This window comes from Heteronotia binoei, chromosome 14 (assembly GCF_032191835.1).
Source record: "Heteronotia binoei isolate CCM8104 ecotype False Entrance Well chromosome 14, APGP_CSIRO_Hbin_v1, whole genome shotgun sequence".
In the NCBI taxonomy this organism is placed as follows: domain Eukaryota; kingdom Metazoa; phylum Chordata; class Lepidosauria; order Squamata; family Gekkonidae; genus Heteronotia; species Heteronotia binoei.
In genome coordinates this window covers 50,643,604-50,662,477 of record NC_083236.1, presented here as the reverse complement: position 1 = coordinate 50,662,477, position 18,874 = coordinate 50,643,604, and the positions used below count along the sequence as shown (strand labels likewise).

The window sequence follows — 18,874 nt, the reverse complement described above, 5'->3', positions numbered from 1 at the left end:
TCCAGGCAATCCCATTCCGCTCGAGGAAGTTAAAAACCCGCGCTTGCTGCAGAGTTGCGAGAGGAGAGAGGGTGGGTGTGAGGCTCGGAGGAGGAGGAGGAGGAGAAGGAGGAGGTGGTGGTGACGGTGAAAATTCGGAAGGATCCAGACCGGGCAGCTTTACAATCCGGCGCTGGAGAGAGCGCGAAGTCCTCCGGGCGATCTCTTGGGGAGTAACCCGGCCAAGCTGTGGATTTTAAGCCGGGTTTCCCCAACCGAGGAAGAAATCCAGCTTTGGTGGCTTTTGGGGGGGGGAGGGGTGGTCTTCCTGGGTCGCATGGACTTCTCCCTGAATCCTGGACCGGCGCTTTCCAGCATCCGTCGATGTCGTCTTCGTTTTGCCGCCTCCTTGCCATGGGGTTGAAGAGCTCTTAGCTGGGGCGTCGCGACCAGCCCTTTTCTTTTCCTCCCCCCCGCCCCTGTCCTTCGCTCGGAAAAGCCGACCTATATGAGATGGGAAATCGAGGGCTGTTCGGCGCCCTTTGTTACCTGATGCTCCATGCCCCTTTGCTCTTCGTGGTGCAGGGTAAGTTCTCTTCTCCCCACCCGCCCCCGCCCCAACTTCCTGTCCCCTTGGCCTGGGGCTCGTTTTACACCCCCCCCTCCCCCGTCAAAAGCTAGTAGAGAGGAGCCAGAGACAGCCCTCGGGCACATCCGCATGTCCCTTAAGACTGGGGAAGGCGCCTTCTTCCTCCCTTTCCGAAATCTAGGGAATAGAGTGACAGATCTAGTCCCTAAAAACCCAGGGTGGTTTGTTTGTTTTTTAAAATGCACGGTATGCATGCACCCCACTCCCCCCCCCCCACACACACACACTCTTCAGATGCTCTACTGTGGGGGTGGCCTCTGTTAGGAAATGCTTGTGGCAGGCAAACCAGCTTACTCTGGCGCAAATGTCCACGGGGAAGGGGGGGGGGGGACGGGTTGCTGAAGCTAGAGGGTGCACACACAGGGTGCTAGCCGGGGCTGCAGGCTTGAGGGAAGCCCGCACTCTTGCTGCAGAGATGGAGAATCTCAAGGCACGGGGGATGCGGGGGGGGAGGGGAGGGGGGGCCACATCTCTTGGACCACTCGCCTTTGTGATGGGGGCTCACCCCCCAGGAATGGGAGAGGTCTGTCTCCTGGCAGGGAGTGTCAAAAGCATCTCTCTATTGCAAACTTCTTTGCCACTTGCCACCTAGGGATGCGTGCCCAGGCTGCAGTGATTAAATGGGGGTACCTGGAGGTGGGGGGGGGGACAATTTCAATCCCTCATTTCCAGGGAGAAATGCTTCATGGTTCAGGCTCCTTCTTTGTTGACGCTTGAGACCCTCTGGCGTCTGGAATTTTGCCTGGATCTGCGACGGATGTGTTGGATCCAGAGGGGCTAGACTAGATGGCCTTCGGGTCCCCCTTCCCACCCCTGGATTTCTGCAATTCTACTTAGGGTGTGCAGAATCTGCGGCGACAGCCGTGCTGGGTAGTTCAAGCCACTGGAAAAACACTCCCTCTGCCTGAGACATTTGACTCACAGACAGTGCCTTTTTTGGGGGGGGGGGGGAATCTGTTCACTGCCTTCCCATCATTTTGTCCTGTTTTGTGTGTGTGTGTCTTCAGCGACATTTACGGAAGTTCCAAAAGATGTGACAGTAAGGGAGGGAGATGATATTGAGATGCCTTGCGCTTTCCGGGCCAGCGGATCCACCTCTTACTCCTTGGAGATCCAATGGTGGTACCTTAAAGAACCAGCCCGAGAGCTTGCCCACGAATTAGCCATCAGCAACCCCGGCAGCAGAAGCAAGGTAATAAACATCAAGCCCCACATGCCTATTCCCCTCTGCGAAGGGACGCGATTCGATCCAGGTTGCAGGGTTTGGTAGAAAGAGCGATGTGAATCTTGGCTGGGAGTCCAGAAATAGGTACAGAGAAGTGGTTCCTTTGCAAGCCAGTCCTGTCCTCACCCAAAGGGTGGATTCGGACACACAAGTGGGACCACCAGAGGGTGCCATCTTTGGCACGGGGGGGTGGCATTTTCATGAAAGCTCTGCAACAGGGTGTGTTGGGTTCACACGTGCATGGTCTTTATTGAGGGCTGCAGCATCAGAGGGGGGTTTTTTGTATGCACCAATGCGCCTCTGCTGACGGCCCGCACATCGTGTCGATGCACCACATCTGCATTCTCCTCGGAGGGATGAAGTCATGTGTGAACTGGCCTTAAAAACAGGACGTTGGCAGATCACCACCTGCGGGCTGGTTCTGTATTTCCGTGGATCTCCTGAAGGTGGTAAACGACCATGTCCCAAAGTCTCTGAGCACAGAGTCGACCCTTGAACAGAATCACCCATGTGGATGAAATCGTCTTCTCGCCCAATGGTCTGAATCCACCTGTGGCAGAAAAGAATGGCTCGGCGACACAACCAACCCAGAGTCCAGTGGCTCCTCTGGACCGCTCCAAAATGGGCAGATTTTCATTGCAAATCCATGCAGAGTGACTCGAAGCCTTCTGCTTTTGGCCCATAGGCTTGCCCTGTTTCATGAACAAGTTGAAAGGTTCACCTTATAGGCAATGGAATTATTATAATTGAAGGGTATGTGTAGGATACAGGTAAATTCAGAAGATAGAACTTCCCCTCCATGCATCTATAGGTACCAGCAGATATGTGGGGTGGTCCCAACCCCCAAGAGCAGATATGTGGGGTGGTCCCAACCCCCAATGGTCAATTTGCCCTTGGTGATAACTGAAGGATATGGGTAATGTAGGTGATGTGTGAATGGTAAGAAGGTGGGCTTCGTTTCACTTGGAGATAGCTGCAGGCAACAGGATTTTGAAATAGGGCCCGGCTGTTGTTCCAGCACTATAGGACTCTCGTTTTTGCCCATTCGGAAGTAGGATCTCCATGAGCTTCTGAAACTGCAGAATGGTTTTCTCCTGTGGGTGCTATGCAGCAGTGAGCCAGTGTGTTGTGAGGGAAGCATCGTTAGACTTGGATTGGGGAGAGTTGGGTTCAGAACCGTACTCAGCCACGGAACTCACAAGGTGACTTGGAGCCATTCCTCAGTCCAACCTGCCAACATAGAGAGTCAGTTTTGTACAGTGGATGGGCTAGAATCTAGAAGACCAAGGTTGGAATATCCACTGTGCAGTGGAAACATGCTTTCAGCCTAGCCTACCTCACAGGGCTGTTGTGAGTGTAAACTGGAGGAGAGGAGACAGACGCAGTGCTTTTTTTTTTTTAGCAGGAACTCCTTTGCCTACTGGCCCACACACCCCTGATGTAGCCAATCCTCCAAGAGCTTACAGGGCTCTTCGTACGGGGCCTACTGTAAGCTCCAGGAGGATTGGTTCCATCAGGGGGGTATGTGGCCCAATATGCAAAGGAGTTCCTGCTACCAAAAAAAATGTTGGACAGATGTAAGTTGTTTTGGGTCCCCACAGAGGAGAAAAGTGGTGTATAAATGAAATATATAGAGAAATGCAACCAATAAGCCCTTGTGAATTCCTGGCCAGATTAACAATGTAATCATTCCTTCGGGCATTCTTACTAGCAAGAAGAGGGACCATGGGAGGCATGCTAATTCCAGGTCATCTGATTCTTCCATGCTCACTCCCCCACTGGAATGTGCTTGCCCTCAGAGTTCCCTCTAAGCTGAGTTAGTGTGAGCTAGCTCACAGTTTTTAGCCTTCAGCTCACATGTTTTTGTCTCAACTCATGAAGGATGGCCCCAGAGCAAACGAATGGATGAAGTAGCGCACACCTTTAATGCCTTCGGCAAGTGCCTAGTTTAGGCAGGGCTGGCCCTGCGAACAGTCACCTGGTGGAAAAAATTAGAATTTTTGCTCACAAGTCACTGCAGCTTAGAGAGCACATTGCTTGCCATTACTCAATCCAGACTCTGGTACCCCCATTGATGGAGAAAGTGGATAACAGAATTGGACAAATACCAGCCTACGAGAGGTTATGAAAATATTGTGAAGGAAATGTCATCTCAACCTTTTAACATACCGTGTTTTAAGAGGCATGTCTAAAAATTTCACACGTGAATATGGCCATGCAAAGACACGTTTCAAGGAGGATTGGCTGCAGCTGCCAAATGGTCAGGGCCAGCCCAAGACTGGCTGGCACTGTAGGCAAGGCTAACTTCTGGTGCCCCCCTCCCGCACTGATAACATCACCAAGGCACATGGGGATACCCAATTCATCACCCACAGAAAGCCAGCGCCCTGGGCAATTGCCTAGTGGCAGGGACGGCTGTGCAAATGGTCACCTGGTGGAGCCCTTGAGTTTAATTCCTTCTAATCTCTGAGAAGGCTCTTATTCTCTTCTCCGATTTAAGGAAGATGACATGTGAATATCTTCATAAATCTTGGAAGGCCTTGTAGAAGGACATTTGCTTCATGTGCCGGAGGTCCTGGATTCAGTCCCCTGTGGCCTGCGGGCATCTCCAGTGGACTTTCTAGCAACTAGACCTTTCTTTGCTTGAGAACCAGGAGAGCTACTACCTCTCAGAGTACTGGGCTTGAGCGATGGATGACTTGGCCTGGTATAAAACAAATCCATGAGTGGCGATGGGAAGATACTGATGGGATTCCGGACTACTGAGATAATGAAGAAGAAGATATTGGATTTATATCCCACCCTATACTCTGAATCTCAGAGTTTCAGAGCAGTCACAATCTCCTTTACCTTCCCCCACCCCAACAGACACCCTGTGAGGTAGGTGAGGCTGAGAGAGCGCTTACAGCAGCTGCCCTTTCAAGGACAACTCCTACGAGAGCTATGGCTGACCCAAGGCCATTCCAGCAGGTGCAAGTGGAGGAGTGGGGAATCAAACCCAGTTCTCCCAGATAAGAGTCCGCACACTTTGCCACTACATCAAACTGGCTTATAGCTCAGTGAAAGAGCACGTTTGACTTGCAGGAATTCTCAGGTTCAACCCTTGGCATTTCCACTTAATGCTATCTAAATAGCAAGATTTTGGATGACTTCCATGCTTTACACACAGAAAGATCTGGGTTCTGTCCTTGGCATCTCCTCTTAAGTCTATCCAAGTAGCAGGATTTTGAAAGACTCTCATGTTTTACATGCAGAAGGACCCCGGTTAATCCTCCTCTTCCCCAGTAGACAGCAACTAGACCTTTCTCTGCCTGAGAAGATCCACTGCCAATAAGAGTAGACAGGATCAGTAGCATGACTTAGAATCATAGAATCCTAGAGTTGGAAGGGACCTCCAGGGTCATCTAGTCCAACCCCCTGCACAATGAAGGAAACTCACAAATACCTCCCCCTAAATTCACAGGATCTTCATTGCTGTCAGATGACCCTCTAGCCTCGGTTTAAAAACCTCCAAGGAAGGACAGCCCACCACCTCCTGAGGAAGCTTGTTCCACTGTGGAACCGTTCTAACGGTCAGGAAGTTCTGCCTAATATTGAGCTGGAAACTCTTTTGATTTAATTTCAACCCATTGGTTCTGGTCCTACCTTCTGGGGCCACAGAAAACAATTCCACACCATCCTTTATATGACAGCCCTTCAAGTACTTCAACTTGGTTGAAAGCTGCTTCATAGGTGATCACAGGAAAGAATTGGTGGGATTGAAGACTAGGGGTGGAGTCATGGCTCAGTGGCAGAGCCCGTGTTTTGTATGAAGAAGGCCAGGAGGTTGAACCCTTGGGAGCTCCAGTAGAAGATCTCAGGTAGCAAGTGTTGGGGAATACCTTTCTCTGCCGAGGGACACCACCAATCAGAGTCCAGTACTGAACTCGGTGGACCCATGCTCCAATTCAAACTGGAAGTCGCTTCCTGCCTTCCTTGCCATCAAAATGAGCATCCCGTTCCTGTCTCAAGAACCAGATAAACAAACCAAGGGTGTGGGTTGCTGGCAGTACTGAACTTCCCAGTGCTGATGATTCATCGTAGTTGCAAGCTTTGTTGGTTTTTTATCCCGTTCTTGAAAGACAGAACCGGTACACACATCCACCCCCTGGAGATGCAGCAGGAGAACTCTGCTGTGGGATGATTTATCTTCACTCTGGCATGTGATAATTAAAATGTAGTCAAGGGGGAGGAGGGAACAGGTTAAGCCTTACGGGTCCTTTCTGAAGCCAGACAAAGCCCAGTGGCTGGAAGATAAGATTCCACTGTGAACTGCAGTTAAATGACGTCTGCCAAAGCAACTTCTGGCAGCAAATAGCAGTTCTCAAGATATGGGCAATAATTATAATGACGGCAGGCTTGGTCCAATGGAAGGCAGCTTCAAGCCAGTTTGGTGTAGTAGTTAAGCGCATGGGCTCTTATCTGGGAGAGCCAGGTTTGATTCCACACTCCTCCACTCGCACCTGCTGGGATGGCCTTGGGTCAGCCATAGCTTTGGCAGAGGTTGTCCTTGAAAGGGCAGCTGCTTTGAGAGCCCTCTCAGCCCCACCCACCTCACAGGGTGTCTGTTGTGGGGGAGGGAGATAAAGGAGTTGTGAGCCACTCTGAGATTCAGAGTGGAGAGCAGAGTACAAATCCAATCTTCTTCTTCTTTCTCTATTGTCAGGCAGCCCTTCCTTTCAAGAGCCAGGTTGGTGTAATAGTTAAGAGCGGCAGACTCTAATCTGGAGAATTGGGTTTGAGTCCCCATTCCTCCACATGCAGCCAGCCGGGTGACCTTGGGTCAGTCCCAGTTCTCTCAGAGCTGTCTTCTCAGAGCTCTCTCAGCCCCACCTACCTCACAGGGTGTCTGTTGTGGGGAGAAGAAGGAAAGGAGATTGGAAGCTGCACTGAGACTCCGAGTGAAGGGCGGGGTATAAATCTAACTCTTCTTCTTTTGGGAGGGCCTGCGGCTCAGCGGAAGAGCTTCTGCTTGGCATGCAGAAAGTGCCAGGTTCAATCCCCAGCATCTTTGGTTAAAAGAACCAAGCAGTAGGTGAGGGGAAAGACCTCTTCCTGAGACCCTGGAGAGCTGTTGCCAGTCTGAGTAGACAATTCTGACTTTGCTGGGCCACTGGTCTGATTCAGTATAAAGGCAGCCCAATGTGTTCATGTGACCACAGCAAATACACAGTGTTCCTTCTCCCAGTGGGAAGAGAGGGCCGTTATTCGTCCTGAAGAAAGTAAAGGGATACACTCAGAAGCAGGGATGGAATTCTAGCAGGAGCTCCTTTGCATATTAGGCCACACACCCCTGATGTAGCCAATCCCCCAAGAGTTTATGAAAAAGAGCCTTGTAAGCTCTTGGAGGATTGGCTACGTCAGGGGTGTGTGGCCTAATATGCAAAGGAGCTCCTGCTAGAATCCCACCCCTGCTCAGAAGCAACACTGGGGAAGGGATTCAACCGATGTCCAGCGACCAAACAGGCATCCTTTGTGGTCAGCAGGCTCTAGGGCTGCAACCTCTTTCCTTTCTCCCATAGAACTTAAAGGGGAGCCATTGAGAACGACACCTGCTCCTGTCTGCATCGCCCCATCTTGGATTCTCTTTGCTGGCTGATCTAAGCAAGTGATGAAATGAGGCTTGCTGGCTCTTAAAGATATAGTGCCAGGAGCTGGTTGGAGCTGAGGATGTAAGAAGGTCTTCTCCAGAATGCCAAGCTGATAATCTTCTGAAACCATACCTGCAAAGGCAATTCCATGGAATCTTTAACATCACCGCTGCATCTCTTTGCTACCTCTCTGCAGCAGAACAGAAGGACATCTGCAGAAATCCAGCCATTCTGTTGCTATTTAGCAGAGGAATGGGACTGCAGTTGGAAAGAACAATACATGATTTAGATTTATTTTTTTTGCTCATCTTTTCCAAAATCCAGAGTTTCTTTAAAAGCTCACAGCAGTAGCAGAGGTGACTGTTATTAAACAGTAGATCAAATGTTGTTCAGCCTCACAGTCGATTCCCCCCCATGGGTCAGTAATGACTCGGTGCTTGCACAGGGGACTACCTTTACCTTTGATTTATATCTCGCTTTTCTCTCCAGCTGGGACTCAAAGCAGCTTTGACAACATTGTCCTCTCCTCCTCATGACCAGGTGAGGCAGGTCAGGCTGAATGTTTGGACAGACCCAAGGTCACCCGACGAGCTTCTGTGACAGAAGTGGGGATTCATACCAGGGGTTACTCGGGGTCCTCGTCTGCCACTCTGTCCAGCTCCACCACACTGGCTCTCCCCATCCTCTCTGCTGTTTCTGAAGGTCTTCCTGCCCCGAAAAACAAGATTTCAGTGGGCTGAAGCAAGAGAGAAAATCCAGCGCCTCAGAGTGGACTAATAACTCTGCTTGCATTTCAAAGCCGCTGGGAGGCTCAAACATAATCCGCGCTAAGCTCCTTGCAGTTAAAGCGGTTTACAAATGTAAGAAATGAATCCTTAGACATAAACAGCAGAGTATCGTGTGCCTGCTGCACCTCTGATAGATGGGATCCACACATGCCAGAAAACCCCAGGCATGGCATATAAATTTTCATTCAGTCATGCCATTTGAGAACTGCACTGGAGAACGCAGTGTGGCAGCATGGTGGCTAAAGTGTCGGTCTAGGGTCTGGGAAACCCAGGTTCGAATCCCTCCCTCTGCTGTGGAAGCTCACTGGGTGACCTGGGACCAGTCGTGCTCTCTCAAGCTCCCCTACCTCACAGGGTTGTTGTGAGGACAGAACAGAAGAGACAATAATGTGAGGCACCTCGGGTTCCCCGCTAGTGGGACATAAATAAAGTCAATAACAATAAGCAAATAAGATGCAGATTCTATGTCAGGGTGGCCAAACTTGCTTGATGTAAGAGCCACATTGAATCAACATCAGATGTCGCAAGACATGAATGTCAGAAGTTTGACAGCCGCAAGGGAAGGAAGGAAGGAAGGAAGGAAGGAAGGAAGGGAGGGAGGGAGGGAGGGAGGGAAGGAGGCAAATAGATGAGGGGAGGGGGAGAGAGAGATGTGGAAAGAAAACAACTTTAACTTTAAATGCATTCTCCAAGCCACCAGCTGGCTTGGCTTGGAGAAGTGATTTAAAGAAACAAATGCCTTCTCCAACCCGGCTGACTGGGCAGTGGGGGCTTGAAGAGCCACACAGTGTGTGTGAAAGAGCCACATGTGGCTCCTGAGCCACAGTTTGGCCACTCCTATGTCAATGTGCTTCTCATCTAAGTGATTGTGTCCTCTCTCCCCATTGCTCTGCAATTCCTGGGGTGGGGTAGGGGAAACAATATTGAGATGGAGCAAGCAGGGCATTTTGTAGCTGGAACTCCTTTGCATATTAGTTCAGGCCACACACCCCTCATGTATTGTTTTAGGCCACACACCCCTCATGTAGCCAATCCTCCAAGAGCTTACAGGCTCTCCTTACAGGGCCTACTCTAAGCTCCAAGAGGACTGGCTATATCAGGGGTGTATGGCCTAATATGCAAAGGCGTGCCTGCTCTTAAAAAAAGCCCTGGGAGCAAGACTTGCCCTGGAAGATTTTTCCCAAGATCTCACAAAAGGCGATGTAGCCAAATGGAGTATCTAGGCCAGTTCGCCAAGCCTCCCCGTCTCTGCCATTCCCTGCCATTGCAGTTTCCCATTTCAAGGGATCCCTTTGGAATTGAAATGGTTTGCTATGTCATCCATTAACTGCCTCACAGCCATTCTTGCCCTTGACTGCCATTAGCGGGGAGCAAACGCAATAACTTTATCGCAACCACCTACTGAGGCTGACCGTAATTCCCCCCAAACAGCCAATCCACTGAGTTAAGAGCCAATTGAGAACATCCCCAGTCCATGGCAAGGTGTCTGACATTAGCACAGTTCAATCTATGGCATGACCGCAGTCCCAAGGAGAAGATCTACCCACTGATGTGTGTGCGGCACATCGTTCCTCTGCTCCTGTTTGATTCTTTCCCCTCCTTTGCTTTTTCAGGTAACGAACAAGGATGCAACTAAAATCAGCGTAAGTGTCTCTCAAACTATATTCTGCTTTTGTGTGTGTGTGTGTGTGTGTGTGTTGACCAAAGGACGGGTAGAAGTGATACATTGAAAGTAGGTCATTAGTATTGTAATAGGCTATGGGATTTCTTTTTCTGAAATTCACTTCTTGAGATGGAGCCACCAGTGTTCCCTCTAAACTGAGTTAATGTGAGCTAGCTCACAATTTTTTTAGCCTCTGGTTCAAACAGTTTTGTCTTAGCTCAGGAAAAAATGGCCCCCGAGCAAGCTAATTGATGCAGTAGCTCACAACTTTAATGCCCGTAGCTCACAAAGAATAATTTTTGTGCACAAGACTTCACAGTTTAGGGAGAGTATTTGTAGTCACTGGTTCCTCTTAACCTCTTTCCAAAGAGGAATTTCTCTTTCATGTCTCTTTGCAGTTTTCTGTTATATCATATGGTGGCGATCTAGGCACCCTTTTGTAACTTCAGGTCTTGGCAGGAGTGTTTTTCATGTTACACATCACAGAGTGGCGCTCTGTGTTAATTTTTCACTCACCGCCTGTAAAGGCTGCATGGTGTAGTGATTTGGAGTGGCGGCCTCCAGTCTGGGAAACCCAAGTTTGATTCCCTGTTCCTCCTCCACCTGAAGCCTGCAGGGTGACCTTGGGCCAGTCCCAGTTCTCTCAGAACTCTCTCAGCCCCACCCACCTCACAAAGGGTAGGCAGAGGTACTGAAGGCAATTTTAAGCAGCTTTGAGGCTTTTATACTCCCAGGGAAATACTGGTTGCCATTTGGGGGTCAGGAAGCAATTTTCTCCAGGACAGTTTGGCCAGGGATCCTGGAGGACAATATTCACTCTAAGCCATGGAGTCTTGTGAGCAAAAATTCTGCTTTGTGAGCTGCTGGCATTAAAGTTGTGAGCTACTGTATACATTAGCTTGCTCTGGGGCCATTTTTTCCTGAGCTAAGACAAAAATTTGTGAGCCAGAGGCTAAAACACTGTGAGCTAACTCAAACTAACTCAGCTTAGAGGGAACACTGCCGGAGGGTTGTTGGTTTGGGGGGGCATGTTCTGGGCATGGAGCAGGGATCACTGAGAGTGTGTGCGGGGGAAGTATTTGTGAATTTCCTACATTGTGCAGGGGGTTGGACTAGATGACCCTGGAGGTCCCTTCCAACTCTATGATTCTATGATTCCTTTGTGTAGAGAAAAACAGGGTATAAAAAACAACTCTTCTTCTTCTCCTAAAGGAGCCCTCCAGGGGCCTGATTCAGCCCCCAAACTGCATGTTTGACATCTCTGAATTGTAAACTAATCCTAAGCCACATGACCTATCCACACTGCTGCCAGATTTCAACGAGTTTAATAATCAGTCCCATTCCATAGAACTCTAATTTGCAGGATTGGGTTCTCTTGTAATTAAATACCCATAATTCCAATTATTGGGAGTGGGGGGTGCATTGACATGGTTATACTTGCACTGGTTTTATACCTTGTTTCTTGTGTGTAAGCCCACTCTGGCTGCAATCCTAAGAGCACTTTCCCAGAAGGAAACCTCGTTGAATCAAATGTGGCTTGACAACTGTTTAGGATCACTGTTTAGGATGTATTTAGAAAAACTGGTTTCACTGCTAGCACACGGAGGGAGATCTTTCTCCTTTCCACCAGCTTTTCAATCTTGGTTGAGGGCCTCTTAGGCTTTGAGTCCAAATCCATCTTTCCCCACCTGTGTTGAGTTCTTTCCAAAGGTAACCTAGCAGGATCGTTGCTGCAGATATGGAACTGCTGCTTGTTTTCTTGTGGAAACATGAGGGATGCTCCCTAAACGGTTCTGCGGAGCGAGACCTTCAGGGGGCTGTGAGATGTTATTTGCTGAGGCACTCGATGTTCTTGGGAACGGAGCGCTATTTTGATAAGGGGCAACATCTCGGAGGCGAAGTCTCCCTTAGAAGGAGAGCCGCTGGTGATCCTTGTGCCGTTTACAGTTTAATTTCTAGTGAGTCAAAAAGAAGAATGCTGGAAAAGAAAGCAAGTGGGAATCGTATTGTGTGTGAGCGGAACAATAGGGATAGACCTGGAATGAAAGAAAAGAGAACAGAGACAGAATGCAGGACCTATGAATGGAAAGCATTGTTGCCGGTGATATTGGGAGCATCATTTGAATCAGGAGGGCCGAGAGGGGGAAATGCACAAATATATTAATCGATGTATCTACTGTGGGAAGAAATAGGGATCGTTCATGGCAACAAGGTTGTGTTAACTGGAGGGTGGTGGTGGTTCATGTAATGGATGATTTTGTTTTCTCCCAAGGAGGTGTGACGTTCACCGCCTGGAATGTGGCGCGCTTTGCAGAGGATTAAGTGCTGGAGCTGGGCTTTGGGTTGGGCGAGGAGGGCAGAGGGCTGCATTTGTTAAGGGGAAGGAGAGGCAAAGCGTGAGCGTCTGGGCCTTTGAATGCATCTCTTTCTGCAAGAGGACAAGGGTAGGATTAGGGAGCCAGCACTGAGGAGGGGGGGAGACTGGTGGTTTCGGACAGACGTTGCATTTTTGAAGACACCGTTGCTGGTAGGAGACGAGGGCTTGGATCTGAGCTGCTTGTTGACTGTGGTGAAGAAATGCATTTGATTAAGGAAAGGAGAAAACGGCGTGTGCTTGGAAAGGATTTGTTTGGGGCAGAGTCTTTTTTTGTAGCAGGAACTCCTTTGCATATTAGGCCACACACCCCTAATGCAGCCAATCCTCCTGGAGCTTACAGTAAGCCCTGTAAGAAGAGCCCTGTAAGCTCTTGGAGGATTGGCTACATCAGGGGTGTGTGGCCTAATATGCAAAGGAGTTCCTGATACAAAAAAAAGTCCTTGGGGAATAAAAATGGATGGGAGCGATGAGTAAGTAGGTACTAGGGTATTTGGTTTTTGGAGGGGAAGATGGATGATGTTTTGGAGGGAGAGCAAAAGAGTGCTTCCAAAGCGTTTGAGGCATGCAGTCCAGGGAAGAATTGATTCCCCCCCCCCCCAAGGAATAATTTCACTAACCAGAGATTATATCAGACATATGAACATGGCTGAAGATTTCCACAAAGGGAAGAGCCACGTCTTCTCCCTTGGAAATCCAGAGCTTTAGTCTCTCGTATACAAGGATTGCCTATAAATCCTGGGTGTGAAAGATATGGACATGCTCAGAGACCCTCTCATTGTCTTGATCACTGGCATGGAGTATAGATTCCAGGAAAGAGTCTGGGCTCTCCTTAAGCTCTAATTTAATCAACAGGGTCACCTCTGGCGAGCAGTCTGGTTGCCTTCGAGATCACTTCCTCCCCTATCGTCCTTAAAGTGCATTATTGACAACTTTGATATCCTGGATTTCTCAATGAAATCCAGCCTGATCTCTCCCTAGATGCTAAAATTACTAAACGGAGTCTATGGTCACATTAGGAGAAGAAGAGACTCACTGAAAAAGACAATAAGGCAAGGAAAAGTTGAAGGCAACAGGAAAAGAAGACCCAACGTAAGATGGATTGGCTCAGGAAAGGAAACCACACCCTTCTGTTTGCAAAACTGGGCAAGGCTGTTAACAATAGGATGTTTTCAGGGCTTTTATTTGTAGGAAAAAGCCCAGCAGGAACTCATTTGCATATTAGGCCACATCCCCTGATGCCAAGCCAGCTGGAACTGTGTTCCAGCTCAAAAAAAGCCCTGGATGTTTTGGACATAATTAATTCATAGGGTTGCCGTAAGTCACAACCATTTGACGGCACTGTGGGGTATGGGTGGATGTGGGTGTGGGTGTAAGTACAGTCAAGTCACAGCCAACTTATGGCAAACCCAGCAAGTGAGCAGCAGAGGTGGTTTGCCCTTCCCTGCCTCTGCTTAGTGACCCTGGACTTCCTTGGTGGTCTCCCATCCAAGTGATTAACCAGAGTTGACCCTGCTTAGTTTCCAAGAACTGATGAGACTGAACTGTACCGTGCTGCCTTCGCTTCCTTTGACAACACTTAACACACCCATAATACCTTGGCTACTGTTTCCAAAATTTTACATTCAGGAAGATCCAGGTGGGCAGCCATGTTGGTCTGAAGGAAGAACAAAGTGGAAGCCCAGTGGCACCTTTAAGACCAACAAACTTTCATGTGCATGCTCAGCCTGTGAAATATTTGGAAGCTTGGGAATGAGAAGCGGGCATCACCACAAAATGGCTGCCATGGAGGTTTGGACCATCAACGGAGGGGGGGATTACAACACTGTGGCAGATTCTAAGCTTTGCATCTTCATAAGAACATAAGAGAAGCCATGTTGGATCAGGCCAGTGGCCCATCCAGTCCAACACTCTGTGTCACAGAAGAACATAAGAGAAGCCATGTTGGATCAGGCCAGTGGCCCATCCAGTCCAACACTCTGTGTCACACAGTGGCCAAAAATCTATTTATTTATTTATTTATTTATTTATTTCCGTAGCTTTATAGGCCACCCTTTCCCATAGTGGGCTCAGGGCAGCTTCCAACATGTTAAAACAATCAAATCAATTTAAAACAATCAAAGCAGTTAAAACAGTTTAAAATTAAAACAATTATGTCATAACTCACAATTAAGAAGGGTGGCAAAGATGGTATTAACAGATCAATTCGGCTTGCTTGTCCCAACCTAGCTGTTCAAATCCCGGCTATCTTGGTTTCAAAAAATCCGTACAATGCAGTCGGTGCAGGGGGGCCCATTTAGATGATAGGACGCCCGTCTGCGTCAGCCATAAGTCCGATGGAACAGCTCTGTCTTACAGGCCCTCCGGAATGGTAACTAATCCTGGAGGGCCCGAACCTCCACCGGGAGCTGATTCCACCTGGTAGGGGCAGGAGGTCCACCAATGGGGCCAGGACACTAGAAGCCCTCCCACTGTTTCCCCCCAAGCACCAAGAATACAGAGCATCACTACCCCAGACAGTCCCATCTATACCCTCTGAGTAATAACCACTGATGGACCTCTGCTTCATATGTTTATCCAATCCCCTCTTGAAGCCATCTATGCTTGTAGCTGCCACCACCTCCTGTGGCAGTGAATCCCATGTGATGCTCTTCTTTCTGAATGTGTGCTCCCTGCTGACCCAAAGATGATGCCTCCCATCATCTTCTGAGGTGCACTCTGTTCCTATAAGACAGAGGAAAGCCAAGGTTGGCCTTTTATGGAAAGGGCAGTTTGGGTGGAAATGAAGTAGACACCAGCGGGAAACACAACCATGGGTGTCATGTTGGACATCACCAGGGGTAGAATTCTAGCAGGAGCTCCTTTGCATATTAGTCCACACACCCCTGATGTAGCCAATCCTCCAAGAGCTTACAAAAAAAAAGCCAGACTGCCAAACATACCAGCCCTGGGGTGTGGCCTAATATGCAAAGGAGCTCCTGCTAGAATTCCACCCCTGGAGATCACTGACTATTATATAGTATACACAGGACACATAAATCTGCCTTATACAGAATCAGGCCTTTGGTCCATCAAGGTCAGTCTGATCTTCTCAGACTGGCAGCTGCTCTCCAGGGACTCCAGGCAGAGGTTTGAGGGATTGAACCTGGGACCTTCTGCATACCAAGCAGATGCTCTACCATTGAGCTACCGTCCCTTCCTTTTACTGTATTTGTTAAAGAAGAGTCCCATGATTGGTCATTTGTACCATATTTATTCAAGGCTTTTTTGTAGCAAGAACTCCTTTGCATATTAGGCCACACCCCTATGATGTAGCCAATCCTCCAAGAGCTTACAGGGTTCTTATTAAAGGGCCTACTGTAAGGTCTTGGAGGATTGGCTACATCGGGGTGTGTGGCCTAATATGCAAAGGAGTTCCTGCTACAAAAAAGTCCTGTATTCAAAGGATGTCTCCCCTTTGCCTTTCAACCAAAGTTCTCAAGGCTGGTGTCAACAAAGCTATTCTAAAAGAGGACAATCAATATTAAAAACCTGGCAGAATGCAACTGAGTTTTTGTTAACTGAAGCCAGTTAACAAAAAGCACAGCAAAATTCAACGTGTGCCGCTCAGTACCCAGAAAGCACCAGTGTTTTCATTGGGCCCCTAAAGCTCATCAAGGTGAGATCCAGAGAACTAGAGAAAGGGAGCATCACTACAGGTGAGACCCTGTTGCTGCTGAATACCCACCTTGCCCTCAGGAGGGCTCATTTGAGAAGGGCTGGTATAGAGACTGAATGTTTGGCAGTCTGGCAGGAATGCACCAAGGCTTAGCTGCTTGGAAATACGTGTCGCCGTGACTCAGCTCTGCATGCTTGGAATGGTTTTTGCTGTGCAAAACAGAAGGGCCTTATGCTTTGTGTCTGGACAGAGTAAATAACCAGCAGTCATGGGGAAGGGCCCTGGCTCAGCGGTAGAGCATCTGCTTGGCATGAAGAAGGTCCCAGGTTCAATCCCCGGCATCTCCAATTGAAAGGACCATGTAGGAGGGACAGCCCTAGACTGTCTGTCACCCTAGGCAAGGCTAACGTCTGGTACCCCCCCCCCCGCACTGATAATGTCACCAAGCCACATGGAGGGTGCCCAATTTGTCACACCCAGAAGGCTGGCACCCTAGGCAAGCCAGTTTGGTGTAGTGGTTAAGTGTGTAGTGGTTAAGTGTGCGGACTCTTATCTGGGAGAACCGGGTTTGATTCCCCACTCCTCCACTTGCACCTGCTAGAATGGCCTTGGGTCAGCCATAGCTCTGGCAGAGGTTGTCCTTGAAAGGGCAGCTGCTGTGAGAGCCCTCTCCAGCCCCACCCACCTCACAGGGTGTCTGTTGTGGGGGAGGAAGGTAAAGGAGATTGTGAGCCGCTCTGAGACTCTTCGGAGTGGAGGGCGGGATATAAATCCAATATCTTCTTCTTCATCTTCTTCAATCACCTGGTTTCCCTAGTGGCAGGGGTAGCCCTGAGGAGGGGATTGAAAGACCTCTGCCGGAGACCCTGGAGAGCCACAGCCAGTCTGAGTACATAGAACTGCCCTTGATAGGGCAATGGTCTGACTCAGTATAAGGCAGTTTCATGTGTCCATGTGATCTGCTGGATAATAGCAAATGCAGCTCTGAGGCAAGAAGTTCAGTAGCATAATGTCAGGCTACTCTGTGCATTTACGTGCTTCTCTGGTGGGGGTGGGATGTGCACATAACTGAAGGTCCAATGCTGGGGTGGCCAAACTCGCTTAATGGAAGAAACACATAGAATAAACATCAGATGTCTGAGAGCCACAAGACATGAATGTGGAAGGAAGGAAGGAAGGAAGGAAGGAAGGAAGGAAGGAAGGAAGGAAGGAAGGAAGGAAGGAAGGAAGGAAGGAAGGAAGGAAGGAAGGAAGGAAGGAAGGAAGGAAATAGATGGAAAAGAGAGGTGGAAAAAAAGCAACTTTAATTTTAAATGCATTCTCCAAGCCACTGGCTGGCTTGGCTTGGAGAAGTGATTTAAAGAGACAAATGCCTTTTCCAAGCCAGCTGATGGGGCAGAGGGGGCTTCAAGAGCCATATAATATGTGTGAGAGCCACATGTGGCTCCCGAGCCACTTTTTGGCCACCCCTGGTCTAATGCAGGTATGTTAGAGAGCAAATGGAAGAATCTGCATATTTTATGCATGCACATTCTTCAATTTGAAGCCAAGGGGTATTGGTACCCTCAGGGATGGTGTGCAGTGGTTTGGAATCTCTTATGCATACAGGCTGAACATTTAGAAGTATGGAAAGTGGTCGGTGGTCTGCTGATCACAGCTGTAAGTCGGAAATTATGGGCATGTTTTGATGCTATGCAGCCCCGTGGCACAGGGTGTTTTCGCACTCACCTTCAGCCGGCGCCGCGACCCTCTTGACGACGGAGGATCTGTGCTGATTTCCCACACGAAGCGCTGGAGCAACCAGAAGAGCCGCCAATTTCCGGCGCGAAGCCCGCTCAAGCGTTTTCCTGCTTCCTGGCGATTTGCGTTTGAGCGGGCTTCGCGCCGGAAATTGGCGGCTCTTCTGGTTGCTCCAGCGCTTCGTGTGGGAAATCAGCACAGATCCTCCGTCGTCAAGAGGGTCGCGGCGCCGGCTGAAGGTGAGTGCGAAAACACCCACAGAGTGGTAAAGCTGCAGTACCGCAGTCCTAAGCTCTGCTCACGACCTGAGTTCGTTCCCAGCAGAAGCTGGGTTCAGGTAGCCAACTCAAGGTTGACTCAGCCTTCCATCCTTCTGAGGTCGGTAAAATGAGTACCCAGCTTGCTGGGGGGAAAGTGGAGATGACTGGGGAAGACAATGGCAAACCACCCCATTAAAAAGTCTGCCGTGAAAACATCCTGATGCGATGTCACCCCAGAGTCGGAAACGACTGGTGCTTGCACACCTTTGCCTTTTTTGATGCTATGTACATATGGACCGTTGTGTTTGCGTAGGCACATTCTAGTCTGCTCCATATATCATGGGGATCATCATATCTGAAGAGCTTCCCCTGGTGTTTCTGGTGGCACATCAAGGCAACTGCAGCTTCCCACTGCATGAGCACACCAATATCATACACACGCACTGCAGAAGATCCCTGGTTCAGTCCCCAGCATCTCTAGTTGAAAGGACCAGGGAGCGGGTGATGTGAAAGACCTTCTCTACCTGAGATCGTGGAGAGCCGTGTCCAGTCTGAGTAGACGAAACAGATTTTGATGGACCAAGAGTCTGATTCTGTACAAGGCAACATCATGCATGTACAGTTACACCCTTACCTAAATAGCCCCAAGGCTAGCCTGATCTCATCAGATTTTGGAAGCTAAGCAGGATCGGCCCTGGTTAGCATTTGGATGGGAGACCACCAAAGAATACCAGGGCGGCTATGCAAAGGGAGGCAACATCAAACCACCTCTGTTAGTCTCTTGCCTTGAAAACCCTACAGGGCTGCCATAAATCAACAGCGACTAGACAGCACTTTGAACAGAGAGAGAGAGAGAGAGCTCTCAGATGCCGCAATCTGCATGCAAGTTTGAAGCTAACGCCCTTTCA

The 18,874-nt window shown here is 49.2% G+C and overlaps 1 protein-coding gene across 1 annotated transcript in view; it reads left to right on the top strand.

Annotated features, from left to right (window-relative positions):
- The first annotated feature begins 461 nt into the window (after nt 1-461).
- Nucleotides 462-18,874, top strand: part of VSTM2B (V-set and transmembrane domain containing 2B) — a 60,133-nt gene continuing 41,720 nt past the window's right edge. The window contains exons 1-3 of the mRNA XM_060254482.1: nt 462-565; nt 1,636-1,820; nt 9,885-9,914. Coding sequence (XP_060110465.1) covers nt 493-565; nt 1,636-1,820; nt 9,885-9,914 — 288 coding nt within the window. The 5' untranslated portion in view covers nt 462-492. The remainder of the gene's footprint in view (nt 566-1,635; nt 1,821-9,884; nt 9,915-18,874) is intronic.